We start from the raw sequence: 16974 nt of genomic DNA on the forward strand, positions 1-16974 counted from the left end.
CTACCATTGCAGAACACTTTCTTTACAATTTATAGTCTTAAAGAGCTGCTAAATTTGTCCAATAGCTTTATTTTTTAAAGCAGCAATATAAGGATGATGTTCAGAAACATAATAGATTTTTAGTTTGAGTTATCTCACCATTATCTACTTAATCTTATTATGTGCTCCCACTCCTAGTTACCATAGCAGAAGGGGGTAAAAACAGCCACCGATAAACAATATTGCTTAAGGGGGGCCAGTAATCTATTTCTTCAATATTTGTAGGCCTGAGCTTCATTTATTTCAAGAAGCTGGCCTAATGTATCAGATTATTAGTTCTATCACAAACATATTCTACTTAAGATAAAAAAATAAAAAGCAATGTGGAATTCTGAGATAAAGTTGTAATAATAAATTCAACCTAAATGAGGGAAAAGCTCTTTTAATTCCAAGGAATGTTAATAGAGAATTGCTGTTTTTGTTTCTTAGGGGAGATATGATGCTTATTGTCATTAAAAAATTTACAAGGGATATTCTTCAAGGATTATACCCTTTGTGAGGAGAATAATAAAGGAAAGAATGCGTTTATAATAAAAGTTTTTCAACTTCTTTGACACCTCTTCAGGACATCTTATCACACTGAAAAACTACTTGAGGAGAACTGGAGTGATGCCCTGGAGAATCCTCACAAACTCACCATGCCTCTAACCCTGCACTAGAGATTCTATATACTTGGGGGAAGGGAAAATGAATTATTTCAATTTTCAACTTGGACACATGAGTCAAAATTGCATAAAACAATACTTGGGGAAAAAATCAACCTAAGTAAAACACTGGGGAAAGGCTCTTGCAAATGGCATTAGTTCCTCCCTCCCTTTTTTCTCTAGAAACAAGTAAGCTACTTGAGAACCATGTGGAAGGAAGAAAACACTTTGAACACAGAATAAAAATAAATATTTGGTCTACTCCCAGAAAAGGTCATATAAATTGATAAATCAATGTTGAATTTTATCAAGAAAATGCAAATATCAAAACACAAATGAAAAATGAAATTGATGCTGCAGACCAACTGTTACCACAATTAGAAAATGTTCCTCAAATAATAAAGAGGGCCAAGTTCTAACCGTAGAAATATCTATGTAATAGAATTTGCATACTATGCTTTCCTGGTGAAAATAACCCACTCAATACAGTCAGGAAAACATCTTGGAAAAAATTAAAATGTTTTGACTACTTATGTTTAAAGGAAGTCAAATGTCAGTACTTCCAACAATAATATTTTGTTTTTAGATTTTGAAAAAATTTGGTTGGCTAGCAAACTACCACTAGATCGTTTGGAAATTTTAAATAAAATAGTAATAATACTAACATGCTGAATGCTCTTTCTATCTTCCCAAATGCTACCACTTACCCAGATGAGTAGTTATGGATCAATTAAGTACGAAGCCTATCTTTCCCTTGGAGAAGTCTTTGAGCTAAAATTTATAACTAAAGAAGTTCCCACTAATATTGCCAAGGACGCAATGGGAATGAGAGCAACATGTTCCTATCATTTTCAAGGTAGAATTTTGAGTTTATTTTCCCATGCAAAAATATTAGTTTGAATAATAGCTAGCATTTATATAAGTAGTTTAAGGTTTGTAAACCACTCGATAGACAGTGTCTCATTTTACCCTCATAACTCTGGGAGGTAGGTGTTATAAATTTTTCCCATCTTACAAATAAGGAAATTGAGGGTGAAAGAGGTCAGAAGATCCACCCAGGCTTACAGTTAGTTAGATGTATGAGGCAGAATATGAACTCAGGTGTTCTAGACTCCAAGTTCAATGTTCTCTCCATTATGCTAACTTGGAGACAGAGGACCTGGGTTTAACCCCCAGTTCTGCTACTTATTCCGTCAACACATCACTTAGCCATTTCCTCCCCTGAAAACAGGGATATTACTTCTACAACCTAAGTCAGTGTGGCTGAATCAAATGGGTGGCACATTGTAAGTCACTAGGTAAATGTGAGCCGCCATCATCATCTCATCCTCATCCTCATCACCATCATTCTAGGATTAGTGTTCTACTTAAGGTAAATGTGAATTTAACAGGTTTATAATATTGTTCAATTTCTCAACAACCAGTTTTTCAAGACAGTAGTTAAAATCCAGTCTTTCAAATTGTATTTTAAAAAATATTTCTAAAACCTATTATACCTTTTCCTACCTCCTTAAATAACTGTACTAGGATGCTGACATGTGCAAGTATAGATAGACTAAGGACAAACGGTTTATTCACTGGTCAGTACTGTAGACATTTCAATTCTGCCTTCTCCCCCCATCCCAACTACCATTTAAATAATAAAAAATAATAAAAGCTTTCAAAATAGACTGCTTTTCATTCCTTCACAGACACATTGATGATCTTAGAGATGACAATACTGAGCAGCAAGAGAATAATTTTAATAATTTAATGTAATTAGTAACTTAATATGCTATTTAATGCAATCACCACAAAGGAATGACTTTTTATTTAAAAGGTTCCTTTTATCCCCAATGCAATGCTCCTTAAGAGAAACCATTCAATCCTGCTGATAAATACAAGAAAGCCCTAATTATAAGCAATCCAACCTTTTCTAATACTTAAGCTTGTGGAAGATTCTGAATCCAGAAGCAACTGCCAATTACCTCCACTCTCATGAATAAACCAATCCCTGGACACTTAGCATTGCTAAAGATCCAAAGATTACAATTGGTTGGAAATGCCCCAGTTCTCTAATACAGTCGTGCATAGTTAATCTATTTAGTTTGAGGTATCATGACAAAATACATGGAGCTAGTTTCTATGGCAGCCTGAACTAATAAATCTCCCCTTCCACTCCTTATAAACAGAAAAAAGAAGACAATGCCCTTGGTTCAACAGTTATCAAGGTCAGGTTTATCCATTAATTTGAAATTTGGTATCATGCCTATGATTTTCTTTCATTCACATATTCAATCATGTTTGATTCATTTCAAAGTAAGTGCCTACCATATGTAACCTATAGATTATGCAAAAGCTTACATAAATATTTTGGGCTCACTTAATCTACATATTTTCTTTTAGAATCAGTAGTCTAATGGAAGTTTTCCAGCCTCCGTAAAAAGTGTATGCCCACTATAAGGCTTCCTCTATATTATATCTAATCTAACCCAGCAAGCTTTTCTTAATTGTCTGTGGTGTGCCACGACCTGTGCTAGGTTCAGGCATAAAATGAAGATTTTTTTAAAAAAATGACACCTGCATATGAAAAATGTAAAAATTTAGGTTTGAAAGGGATAATTTGAGGAATAGAGAAAGACTACTAGTTAACTACTAAGGAAAAACTAGTAAAGTTTCTTCTTACACATGAGCCTTGAAAGTTAGTTATTCTAAGAGACAAAGGCAATGAGCATTCCAGGCAAGGTGGAATGGTGCAAAACTATTAGGCAGAGCAGGAGATGAGGTACTGAGTCTGGGAATCAAAAAGTAGGCACGTCTGGGTGTAACAGAGTACATGAAGGACCACAATGAAGTGCAATCCTTGGGTTGATTGCGAAGAGCTTTAAATGTCAAGTTGAATTCTTAATCAAGCAAGGTTAAGAGGCAATTACTAAAGATAAATCAGATAATTCCAACCACACAAAATTGAAAAGGTTTTTCACAAAAAAATCAACTTGTCTAAGAGAGGGAAAACAGTTAGCTCAGTGAGGAAAAAAAAAAGGTTTTGATATCCAAGATATATAGACACTAATAGAAACAAATAAGACCAAAAGCTAGTGCTCAACAGAGAAGTTGTCAAAGGATATGAACAAATAGGCCTTAATAGAATTGTCAGCTATTAACAACCATGTCAAGGAATGCTCCAAATCTCTTTTAATAAAAGAAATGAAAAAGTGCCATCCTCAACTCCTCACTCTCTCTTCACTCCCCAATATCTAATTTTTACCAAGTCCTGTCATTTCTACCTTTACAATATTTCCGTTATAATACCCCCTTCTGTCCTCTGAGACTGTCACTGCCCTGGTGCAGATCCTCATCACCTCATGCCTGGACTTCTACAACTGCCTACCGGTTGGTTTGTGGCCCTTCCTCAAAATCTCTTCTTACACCAATCTATCCTCTACTCAGCTATCAAAGCTATTTTATAAAGAGCGGGTCTGACCATGTCAATATCAACCCCATCCCCTCTTCCCTTTTAATAAACTGCAATGGTTTTCTATTATTTCTAGGATCAAATATAAAATCTTCCGTATGGCATTTAAAATTCATCATAATCTGACCCTCCCTATATTTCCAGTCCTCTTTCATCTTCCTCTCCCTTCCAAGTACTCTGTGATTCAGTGACACTGACCACCTTGCTATTCCTTGAACAAGACATTCCATCTCTTAACTCTATGCATTTTCACTGGCTAACCCCCATGACTGCAACGCTCTGCCTCCTAGCTTCCTTCAAATCTCTGCTAAAATTCTACCTCCCGCCAGAGACTGTTTTTCCACTTCTCTGTACTGCTCCTGCATTCCCTCGGAAGTTACCTCCAGCAACCCTGCAGAGATCTTGTATGTACAGCTGCCTGTATGTTGTTGTTCCCATTAAACTGTGGGCTCCTTGAGGGACAGTTTTTTGCCTTTCTTTAGATCCTCAGAGTTGAGCACAGTGACTGGCAATAGTAAAGACTTAATAAATGCTTGTTAACTGAAGTGGTTAGAAAGCCAGGCCCGGGGTCAGGAAGACTCATCCTTCTGAGTTCAAATCTAGCCTCTCACACTTATAAGCTGTATGAGTTTAGGCAAATCACTTAACCCTGTTTGCCTCAGTTTCCTCATCTGTAAAATGAATTGCAAACCCCTCCAGTATCTTTAGCAAGAAAACCCCAAATGAGGTCACAAAGAGTCATATACGACAGAAAAACAACTGAACAAGCTCCTTCTCAGAGTGCAGAATGAGTTTGGATATGGATGATGCTTGACTATATGCTGTAAGAGTTTTGCTTTTGTTTTCCAACTATGGGAAAGTGAGGAAATAAAATATATTTTGTTACTTGAAAAAATTGTTTTTAAAGAACGTGAGCTAACTGAGGGTAGGGACTATGATTTTGATATTATGAGTTATCTCATTTGTAAAGCCCTTAACACAGTGCCTGGCACATAATAAATACTTAGTAAGCTTGTTGACTGACTGTTATAGGGTCCCTGTTTTCCCATTAGTTAAAAAGTACATGAACTATGAACACAAAGTGTTTCCATCATAAAGCAATTACCATTATTAGGTAAAGTTGGCAGAAGCAAAGATTTTAGAACAAGTAGAAAACTAGGAGATCATCTACTCCAAATTCCGCCATTTTACAAATGAGGCCACTGAACATCCAAGTAATTAAGTTACTTGACCAAGATTAGAAGGACTGAGATATCATGAAAGGTTTAAAATTCCTTTTATATCTCTACATTATAAGAAAAATCTTACATAAAGCTCTTACTAAGGGTACCCTTATAAAAGTTCTTAAAAAAAAAAAGCAAAAGCAAACAAATCCTTTTCTACAGTAGTGGTACTTATGTCCTCACTCTAGCATATAATACAGGAAAAGTATCATTCTCAAATTACCCAAAAAAACCCAAACATATAAACCATAAGGTTTTTGCTGACAAGAATTCATCCGTCCTTCTGCTAAAGGATTCTCTTAAATTACAGCTAATCTTTGGCAATCCAGTTCCCTCAACATAAATCAGACTCTCTGATCCTCTAAGTCCAGTGCCAAGTAGAGTTATAAATCAGAATGGCGAAATTCTAATAACGCAGTCAACAGGAAGACCAATATTTTATTCCAACAGCTGTTGGAAGTATGTATCAACTAAAATAAATCTTCTTTCATAATAACAAAATGAAATATTATGAGGCTTAAATGAAAACTTTTTTTTCTAATCATTTCTATAATAGCTACATATATAGAAGCATAAAAATTTAGCGAAGTGGGATGGTATAGTGGGAAAGACAAGAAATTGGAAGCCAGAATACCTGGGTTCAAGTCCTAGCTCTGCCACTCATTAGCGTGTTGACCTTGGGCAAGTCACTTAATCTGAGAATTGATTTCCAGATGTATAAAATGAGGAAGCTGGACTACATGATATCTATGTCACAGAACCAATCAAATATTCTTTCACAGACTAAAACCAAAGGCCACGGGATTAAAATATAAGCCTACTTTTCTGATCATTTCTTTTTATTTACCATATTACCTATCTGTTCCAGGGCAACAGCCTTCCTCACTCAATCTGAGTTTTTCAAGCCCCAAACTTCACAATGAAGTACAGAGGACAGAGTTCATCTGGGGCCTAATCGACTGTGGGGAGTTGGGGACAAAGTCCACTATCTCCAAGCTCATTTAATGAGATTATTCTAACTAGGCACTCAGTTCAATTGTTCCACTGCTGCTGAAGGAATGCGACCACTGTTAAAATCCTCTCCATTCCAGAGTCCTAAAGACCCAGTCACCATGTTACAACACAAGTGATATTCCATCATGTTCATGTACCACTTGTTTGGCCAGCCCCCAATGGACGGTCTTCTCATGTATTTTCCGTTCTCCGTCACCACAAAATGTGTTACTATAAATATGATAGGTATATATGAAACCTTTCTTTTTGTCAATGGCCTCCTTGGTGTATATGGAGAATGTGATTTTAAGGAGCAGCTTGAATACCTTCAGTAACATAAAACATAAATATAACAACAGTATATAATAATACAAAATATAGATCTAGAGCTGGAAAGAGCTACTAAAGTCATCTAGTCTAACCCCCTCATTTATCAATGAGGAAACTGAGAAATAAAGAGGTTAAATGACTTCTCTTGGGTAAGATCTGATCTCTCACTCCACATCTGGAGTACTTTCCACTCTGCACCATGAGTTTTGATGAGAAAGATGCTAACTTTATATTTCCCAAGGAGTACTGACAAAAAAATAAAAAGTGGGCCTAAATGAAAAGATATGAATTTTCACTGAATATAAGGCAGAATTTTGCAATTCTCAAGGTTGTAAAGTTGTGCCATTTCAAAGACATATCTCTGGACCATCTTGAAGAACAGAATAGATGTATTTCCTGGCTTATTGCAACAGCCTATTTCCTAACTGGTCTCCCTGCATCAAGTCTCTTCCTATGCCAGTTTCTCCTACACACTGTAGCCAAAGTAATATTTTAAATGCAGATCTGACAATGAGAATTCCCTACTCAGTCAAATTCTGGTCTCCAATTCCCAGTAAGACGAAGTATGAACTTTGGTTTTTAGCTTTTAATGTCCTACACAGTCTTGCCCCAACCTAGCTTTCCAGCCTCAGAGGACATTACTTTGTTTTCTAACACTGTTCCTGTCAAATTGGCTTTCCTTCTGTTACTCCCACATGACACCCCATCTCTCAAGTCTCCATGCCCAGGCCATCCCACATGCCTGGAATGATCTCCTCCTCACCTCCACAACCCAGATCCCCTTCTCCTCCTTTACGACTCACACATCATGTTCTACAAGAAGCCCTTCTGGATCTCTGGAACTGCTAATGACCTTCCTCCCACAAAACTTTGTATTTAACTACTTCCTATATATTAGTACTTGTTTGTTTTATATTGATGCTACATATTTTTATATATTTACTTGTTGTAACCCCTCCCATGAGTTCCTTGTGAGCATGGATTATTTCATTCTTTGAACTTGTGTAAGCAGTGTTGAGTATGGTCCTAGCACAGAAAATAAAGACTTGTTGGTCCATTAATTGAATAGTTATTCAGATGGGAAGGATCTTAGAGATTATCTGGTCCAACTCACTCATTTTCTCAGAAGAGAAATGTCAGGGCCAGTTTACCTGAACTGACTTTCCCAAGGTCACAAAGGTAGTAAACAGTAAAGCAGGATTCAAAATTAGGCCTCTGACTCTTAATTCAGTGCTCTTTCCAGAAGTGTCTTCACTGAATTATACCCAAAATAACTATGCCAGAAAACAAATGTCATGTTGCAAGCCTTAGGCAAGATGGTGAGTCTAGGAGAGTTAGAATTCACTAACCTATCTGGTAAAGACCTGGAAGAAAAAAGCCTGCTAGGCAGGCCTGGTCTCAGAAAGGACTGGCTTCAAATCCAAAAGCCTCCCCACAGCTACTAAGTAAAGGCTTTTACAGTAGAGACCAGGAGAGCAGTGACCATACCTCTCTCAGGAAAATACCACCTTGGAAGCCAAAAAAAAAATTGCAAAAGAAATTGCTATAAAAACAGAAGCATGAAAAAGCCTAAATCTTGGCACAGTGCCTCCCCACCCATAAGTGAGCAGAGTCCAACTTTAACATAAAGTTCAAAGTTAAGAAATAGGCTAGAAAAATAACAAAAAAAAAAAAGAATTTGATCATAAAAAGCTACTACGGTGGCAGGAAAGACCAAGACATAACTTAGAACAAGACAACAATACGAAAACAGATACAAGCAAAGCCTCAAATAAAAATGCTAGTTAGACCCAAGGCTGGCAAGAATTTCAAGAGGACTTAAAGAGATAAGAATGGTAAAGGAAAAGTTGGGAAAAAAAATGAGGGGCATGCAAGAAAATTATGTAAAGAGAATTAACAGCTTGGTAAAGAGGCACTCCAATAATAACAACAACAGCAACAACAAACACCAAAGAAAATATCACTTTAAGAAAAAGAATTGACCTAATGGTTAAATAGGGACAAAAATTCACTGAAGAAAAGAACTCCTTAGAAAGCAGAATTAGTCAAATGAAAAAAGAGATACAAAAGTTCACTGAACAAAATATCTTAAAAATTAAAATTGGGCAAGTGGAAGCTAATGACTCCATGAGACATCAAAAAACAATAAAGTAAAGTCAAAAGAAAGAAAAAAAAAAAGAAAAAGTGAAATATCTCAATGGAAAAGCAACTGACCTGATAAGGAGAGAATTTAAGAATTATTGGACTATCTAAAAGCAGGCAGTTAGAAGGGGTCTGCATGGATCTATAATAGCATGGGTGTGCCAATTGTGTTAGAATGATCTCCAAATAAAGAATATAGGCATGAGAAAGAGGGATGCACTGGAAAAGGGGAGAAGGGAGAGGTAGAATGGGGCAAATTATCTTGCATAAAGGAGGCACACAAGGAAAAGCCTTTATGAAAGAGGGGAAAATGGAGGGGATGGTGGGCAATTCTTGAACCTCACTCTCATCAGAATTGTTTCAAAGAGGGAAATTGGTTCAGTTGTGTATAGAAATCTATCTTACCCAATAGGGAGATAGGAAGGGAAGGGGATAGGAGATAACAGGTAGGGGGAGAAGGAAGGAACAGAGGGAGGAAGGAAGGGAAGGAGGGAAGAAAGGAGGGAGGGAAGAAAGGAAGGAGGGAAGGAGGGAGAAAGGGGAGGGAGGGAAGAAGGAAGGAAGAGTAACAGGAAAATAGAATGGATGGAAATCACTTTTAGTGATGACAACTGTGAATGTGAATGGGATCAGCTAACCCACAGAACAGAAGCAGGGAGCAGAATGGATTGGAAACCAGAACCCAACAGTATGTTGTATACAAGAGACACACCTGGGACAAACACACACAGAGTTGAAATGGAGTGGAATAGAGCACAGCTGAAGTGAAGAGGGCAGAGGTAGCAGTCACGATCTCAGACAAGACAAAAACAAAATCAGGTTTAACTGAAAGAGATAAACAGGAAAACTACATTTTACTAAAAGGTACCATAGACAGTGAAGTAATATTAAAAAAAAATAAATTCCTTAATTGGTAAATGGTCAAAGGATATGAACAGGTAGTTTTCAGAAGAAGAAATCAAAGCTATCTATAGTTACATGAAAAAAAAAAAATACTCTAAATCACTCCTGATTGGAGAAAAGCAAATTAAAAAAACTCTTGAGATACCACCTCACACCTATCAGAAATGATAAACGCGAGAGGGGATGAGGGAAAATAGGCACATTAATGAACTGTTGGTGAAGTAATGAATTGGTCCAACTATTCTGGAGAACAATCTGGAATTATGCTCAAGCGCTATAAAATTGCGCATACTGTCTGATCTAGCAATACCACTATTGGGGTCTATACCCCAAACAGACCAAAGAAAAAGGAAAGGGATATACATGTAGAAAAATATTTATAGCAGCTCTGTTTGTGGTAGCAAAAAAACTGAAAAATGAAAGGATGCTCATCAATTGGGAAATGGATGAACAAGTCTTGACACAGGGTAAGAAATTATGAGACGGGTAGGTTCAGAAAAACACGGCAATACCTATATGCATGGATACAAAGTGAAGTGAGAAGGAGTGGGAGATCATTATGCATAGTAACAAGAATGTTTTAATGATGATCAACTGTGAAAGGCTTGGCTACTTTAATCAACAGAGTGATCTAATACAAGTCTAAAAGGACTCATGATGAAAAAATGTTATCCAACTCGAGAGAGAAAAATTATGAATTCTTGATTGCAAACTGAAATACAATTTTCTTGTTTTATTTTTTTTTGGTTTTTTTGGTGATAATGGCTCCTATGGAAATGTTTTGCATGATTTTACATGTATTATTGATATACTGTTTGCCTTCTCAGTGGGTTGATGAGGAATGGTAATAAGGTAGAGAATCTGGAACTCAAAATTTGAAAAGAAAAGAATGCTAAAAATAAATAAATAATAGGTTTTTTTTTTTTTACCTTAAAGAAAAAGATTTTTGTGTTCCTGTAGAAGGCGGTTAGGTGGAACAGTGGATAGAGTGCTGGGCCTAGAACCAGGAAGTTCAGAGTCCAAATCTGGCCTCAGACACTTTCTAGCTGTGTGACCCTGGGCAAATCATTTAACCTCTGTTTGCCTCAGTTTCCTCAACTGTAAAACACAGATAATAAGAGTACCTACCTTGCAGGGTTGTTGTGAAGATTCAATGAGATAACATTTGTAAAGCACTTAGCACAATGCCTAAAACATAGCAGGTCACTATATAAATGTTTATTCTATCCTTCTCTTCCCTGTGCGTATGTGCATGGACGTATGTGTGCCCATGTGCGTGTGTGTCTCTGTGTGTTGGTATACACGAAGGGGGTTGTGTATGGGGGGAAGAATAATATATAAAAGCTTACCTGAAATAGTCTGGTGAAAATATCAAATTCAAAAATTGAAATGTAATCATTGCAAGTCAAATCAATCGTCGATTTTAAAGCCATTGCTTCCAAGCCAGAGCTAATTTGATGAACCTCATGGAGACATTGCCTGAATACTTTCCATGGCACAATAGTCCTATACAAGGATAAATATGAATAATTCAATCAAGTGTCACTTAAGACATACCACAGTCTAATCCTTAAATTCATATGATTACATATAAACTAAAAGACAAATAGTTCAGAAAAATTTCCCATAGTTCAGAAGAGACGTAACTCGTGCTTTGCACTAAAAGTCATTTCCTTTTCCTTTCATTATGAAAATGCGAGAAACCAAAACCAAATTCACTTTTCAAACTGAACTTGGGAATCAAGGTAATTTTACAAATATAAGAGGGAGGAGGACTAGTTCAAAGTCCTACTATCCATCTCTTCCAAAGTGTATGTGTACACAGCATTAACCACTGACTGTAGGTAAGTTTCTAGCCCAAGCTTGTTGCTCTTTTATTAGAGGCAGGAGATAATCCTTGTTTAAACAAGAGTTACATATACTCATTTTGGCTAGAAAGTAAACCTGGAAGAAAGAAAGAGGTGGGGAAAACTCTCTTGTAACAAATTAGCACAGTCAAACAAAATGAATCCAAACAGTTCAAAACACATACCAAAGAAACAAATAACCAAATAGACTACTACAAGGAAACTTTTTCACTGAAAAAAAAAAAAAAAGATAATCTCTAAATTGATAGTATCTTCAATACTTCATTCAGTAAGTATCTAATGAGTGTCTGCAATGTACAAAGCAATATCTTAGGTGCAGTGGAAGCTTTTGAAATGATTGGCTGATTGGTTCTCCTAGATATTTTCTGCTTATCTCTCCTGCACACTTTGTCTCCCTTGGCACTTCTTTTCCTGACTTTCTTCCCACCTATGTGACAACTCTTCAATGTTCTTTGCTGAATCATTATTTATCTTTTGTCCTCTAACTATGGGTATATCCCTAAGGGTCTTTCTTTGGTCGTTTCTCTCTATACATAATTCTCTCCTTTGGTACTTTTATCTACTACCATAGGTTCCATTATCATCTCTATGGAGGCATGGAGGCATGTCATTAGTGCAAACCACCATGCCTGCCCTTGAGGAGCTCATATTCTAGGTTGGGAAATAAGAGGTGTGTGTGTGTGTGTGTGTGTGTGTGTGTGTGAGAAAGGCTGACATATAATCAAGTGCCAAATACTGGGACACTGAATAAGTAGTACTGGAGTTTAGGGAAGGAAAAAAAAAATCCAAGTGAGCTGAAGTGGTTCAAGGCTTCTCAAGAGATGAGACTTACATTAAAGATGCTATTTTGCATTATTTAGAACACAGGAATCTATTATAGTTTGATTTTGAAGTTTAAACTAAGAAAAAAGGATAATGCTTAATGTCTCAAAGACTTTTCTCTATGTATGAAAAAAACAGGAAACCACAAAGAACTGAAGAGAGATACCACATCAAGATGCCATTTACAAAGAACACACGTCAGATTCTGATGAAGGTTAAGGACAAAATGTTGCAATGTTTTAAAAGAACAAACAAAAATGGGAAAAGTAAAATTAGAGATTGAATAATTTATACTAAAGTACATATTTGCAACTATATTACATTGCTAAATATATGTGTATGTATGGGCACATACATATGCATACATGGTATTTTAAAAGTTTAAATTTCTCTTTTCTCTATCAAGAATTATTCTTTCCCCTGCTCCTACCCTACCCCCACTGAAAACCAATAAAAACACAAAGTAATGGGTTAATAATTGAGAAAATAAAACACTGATTTTGTAAAAGTTATATTCTTATCTCTTGAGGGAAAATGAGAAATGTTAAGGACATTTTCATGCTAAATAAAACTGCAGTTAATGTTGCCATACAGTCTACCTTCAAATTTGCTGCCAAATGACTTACACAAAGATATAATAATTCCACTAAGCACTCAGTGCTTTTATATAGGGACCTAGCTTCTTCTGGTTAATACCTTATAAACTTCAAATACTTATACTCAGGATGTCAGAAAATAGAATAGGGTTCACAACTTCAGTTAAAAGTGTTATGGGTAGAAGTTTAAAAAAAAAAAGTATTTTGCCTGTTAGGTACTACTGCAGAGGCACCAGGAAGATGTTCCAGGAAGCCTCCCTCCAGACACCTCTGCTGAACTCCCACAATCAGTCTTCCTTTTGAATAATAACCTATCAAAGTACAAATACTAATTGTCAATTAATTTAATATTAATTTCATTTAAACCAAGTAAAATCATATGCCTAGAAGGATAGAGCAGAATAGAAAAGAAGTAGTAGACTTGGGTGGCAAACGTGGTTAAGTGGGTTGGGGGCAGTAGAGAACACAAGAACATTAGAGGGGTTCCAAAACAAGGACAGGCTACTAGGCACATGCTTCAAGAAGGTAAAAGACAACAATCACCCCCCCACACACACACATATACACACAACCCTTCTCACATGTACCAAAATATTCATCACAGCATATTTTGGAGAGTATTAAAAGATGGAAATAAAAGTTTCCAAATCAGTGGAAAAGAAGCTATAGATGAGAAGTTATAGAGTCAGAGAATCAGTAAGACATTGGGACTGATTGGATATGGGGGTGAGGGTGACTCAGAGGTTACAAAGCTGTGTGACTGGGAGGATATCAATCACCTCAACAGTTAAGAGAAGGGGAGGAACTTGGGGTGGAGGGAGGAAATGAGCTTCTATTTTAAGCAAAATAAGTTTGAGAAGGAAATCCAGGAAATTCAGTAGGAGATTTCTAGTATTTAGTGATGCACGATGACTATTCATGAGATTAGTACATATAGATTGAGAAGTCATCTCTACATGAGATTACCAAGGGAGAAAATGTAGAGAGAGGAAAGGACCCAGGCCAGAACCTTGAGTTAACAGCCAAATTTAGGGGACAACAAAGAATACTGAGATGGGGTCAAAAAAATAAGAAGAAAGCCAGGAGAAGAAGTGCCATAAATGTCAAAGGAGGAGAAATAGAAGTAAGAAGTACCAAGCAACCATGTCAAAAGCCTCCCTTAAACTTCTCCATTTGTGCTGAGGGCACTGAGGTACCAGTAGCCTTACTGTCACCTGGGTTTTCAATCTGTGAACCTCCATATCTATAGTCTCTTCTCTCTCCTATCTCCACAACATCTGTTGTATCTGTCCTTTCTCTGCACTCATAATCTCTGCCGTACTTTAGGCCCTCCATAACTCCTCACCTAAACTACTAAATGTTTTCCTAATTGTTTTCACTGACTCCACCCTTTTCCCTCTCTACTCCATCCTACACACAGTTACAAAACGGATGTTCCTAAAACACAGATCTGACCATCTCACTGTCTTACTCAAAATCTTTAATGGCTCCTTATTCCTTCATGGATAAAATGTAAACTCTTCGATATGGCATTCAAAGCCTTCTACACTCTATCCACTCATCGACTTTTTCAGGCACTTCACATCACTGACCTTCCTATATCTTGTTCTGAGACCACATACACAGAATAGGCTCAGTGTAGTACTCAGGCTAGTTTGTACTCAATGCCCTATCAAAATTAAGGTAGCTCAGCTTTAGATGGCTTCCCCTAAAGATGAATGGATTAACTTTCCCAGGGACTTGGGGCATGGATTCTAGAATTCCTGTATATGAAGATCTAGGTCTGGCATAAAAAATGGCAAGATAGTCTGAATAAACAGCTGCAGGGAGGAAAGAAAAGAGAATTGGGAGAACAGGGAGAGATTCAGGCAAAAGCAAAATGAGGCTGGCATGAGACAAAGGAAAACATGAAAGGACAGGAAATTTTGATAAAAAAAAATAATTTCAGAGTTCAAACTCATTTTGGTGATGGTGAAATCTAAAAGTATGGCCTCATCCCACCACCTTGTGAGTGAATGAAGCAGCAGAGATGTTGGTCATGGAAGATAAGGATTTTGGAGGTTCAGGGTGTTTGAAGAAACATTTTCAACAGCAAAATGAGTGCTACTTGTGTCCTTTTGTATGTGTATATACGTACACACATGTATATACTAAAGAATAATAAATACATACTAAAGAGGTTCAATGTAGTAAAAATAATTCAAACTGGAATAGACATGGAAAATTTTATATAGAAGAGGTGAGTTTTGCTACTCTCTAGAGTACTATCTGTGGGTCAGTAGAATATGAACAGTAACTGAAGAAAAGCAATAAAACACATAAATAAGGAAGTGGGAAAGAGCTTCACCAATATTTATTACTACAAAGCACTCACAGCTATCTGAAACTACTTTACATATGTCTACAAGTCATAAAGTTCCCAGTGTATTTGGAAACAAATGCAGCACCTTGTAATTGCATAATTTTATTTATCTTTGAGTTCTGGAGTTTACTGTCACTTGTTCAATTTTTTCCAGGTGTCAAAATCAGTCAAACAACAAGCACTTGTTAAGCTCTTAACATGTGCCAGGTATGATAGAGAACTGGCAGTTAGATGAGAAATGAAGAGGTTGCTGCCCTGGGCTCCCTTCTTAAATGGAAATTCTGGAGGAAATATCCAATAAGAAGTAGAGGTCAAAGTGCCTAAGGGTATTTTCAAGGTGTGAATTACAAAGCTGGAGCATATTACCAGGATGAAATTTTCCTGGACATGATGGAGGAGTTGGGATTACAGTGTAGTAAACTATACTGTTACATCTTTTTTGCCCAGGCAGGGGACTAAGATTAAAGACTGTTACTCACAAAAACACACAAAAGCAAAAATGTTAATGCCCTGCAATCTCAGAAGTTGTTGTGAATTTTATAGCCCTCAGTAATTCATGTCTATCTTCCATATTCTGATCTAATCCTCCAGTAGATCTGCGGTATTAATGTGCATATTCCATCTAACAATGATCACAAATCCCTCCACACTTGTCCACTCTGTGTGTCTCTTTTCCCTGTACTACCATAAATTTGCCCTCACCCAATATGCTGAATATATTACTCTCATTCTCTTCACATGACACCAGGGGAGTCTTGAACTTGATGACTTCTAAAGTTAGTTCCCATTTCTAATCTATCATCCATGCTTCGGGTACACATTTGATAAAAATCTTAGCAGTGGAAGTCAGGACAAGGGAAATAGTGGGAAAAGAAGGAAAGAGAACTCTGTGGTTCATTTTCTGGCATATACTATTAATCTTTAGAAAATTTTACTTACTATGTGACCAGATCATTTTTTTGCATATTAGATATAGAAATATTACTCTAAACCATATTTAATTCTTATTATCTGTAGACATTTCCTCAACTTTCTCAACTCTCATCTTTTGCATAATATTTTGAAAACATTTTTTAAAAAACAAAGACATAGGAAATTCTTATAAAGCTATTGCTGCTTTTCAAGCAGGGAAGAAATAAACTGAGTTTCAATGAAAGAAGTTTATAGCAGTAGTCAATCAGTCAATAAACATTTATTAGTGACCACTAATATGCCAGGCACTATGCTAAGTACTGGACATATAAGAAAAGCAAAAGACAGTCCCTGCCCTTGAGGAGGGGGACAACAAGCAAAGAACTATATGTAAACAAGCTATATATAGGATAAATAAGAAATAATCAACAGAAGGAAGGTACTAGAATTAAAGGGACTGAGATGTCATGTTAGCAATATACAAAGAGTAGCAGCAGGCTGAAGCAGAGAAAGTAACATTGAATTGGGAGTTAGAAGACCTATGTTCTAATTCACTCTCAGTCTAACATTCTACAGTGCTAAATAAAACCTATGGATCTAAAAAACACATGGAAGAACCAGCTTTAAAATTATATGATCAAAGACCCTTTGTAAAAAGATAGTTCTCTTCTACTTCATGCATCTTC

General features: G+C 36.6%; 1 protein-coding gene across 7 annotated transcripts in view; it reads right to left on the minus strand.

Annotated features, from left to right (window-relative positions):
- Nucleotides 1-16974, minus strand: part of LOC114028336 (E3 ubiquitin-protein ligase CBL-B) — a 137471-nt gene that overhangs the window by 111495 nt on the left and 9002 nt on the right. For all 7 annotated transcript variants that reach the window (XM_027842588.1, XM_027842587.1, XM_027842584.1 and 4 more), the window contains exon 2: nt 11078-11234. In XM_027842588.1, the coding sequence (XP_027698389.1) occupies nt 11078-11234 (157 nt within the window). The remainder of the gene's footprint in view (nt 1-11077; nt 11235-16974) is intronic.

Source organism: Vombatus ursinus, unplaced genomic scaffold, assembly GCF_900497805.2.
Source record: "Vombatus ursinus unplaced genomic scaffold, bare-nosed wombat genome assembly UNPS02014878.1, whole genome shotgun sequence".
Classification (NCBI taxonomy): Eukaryota; Metazoa; Chordata; class Mammalia; order Diprotodontia; family Vombatidae; genus Vombatus; species Vombatus ursinus.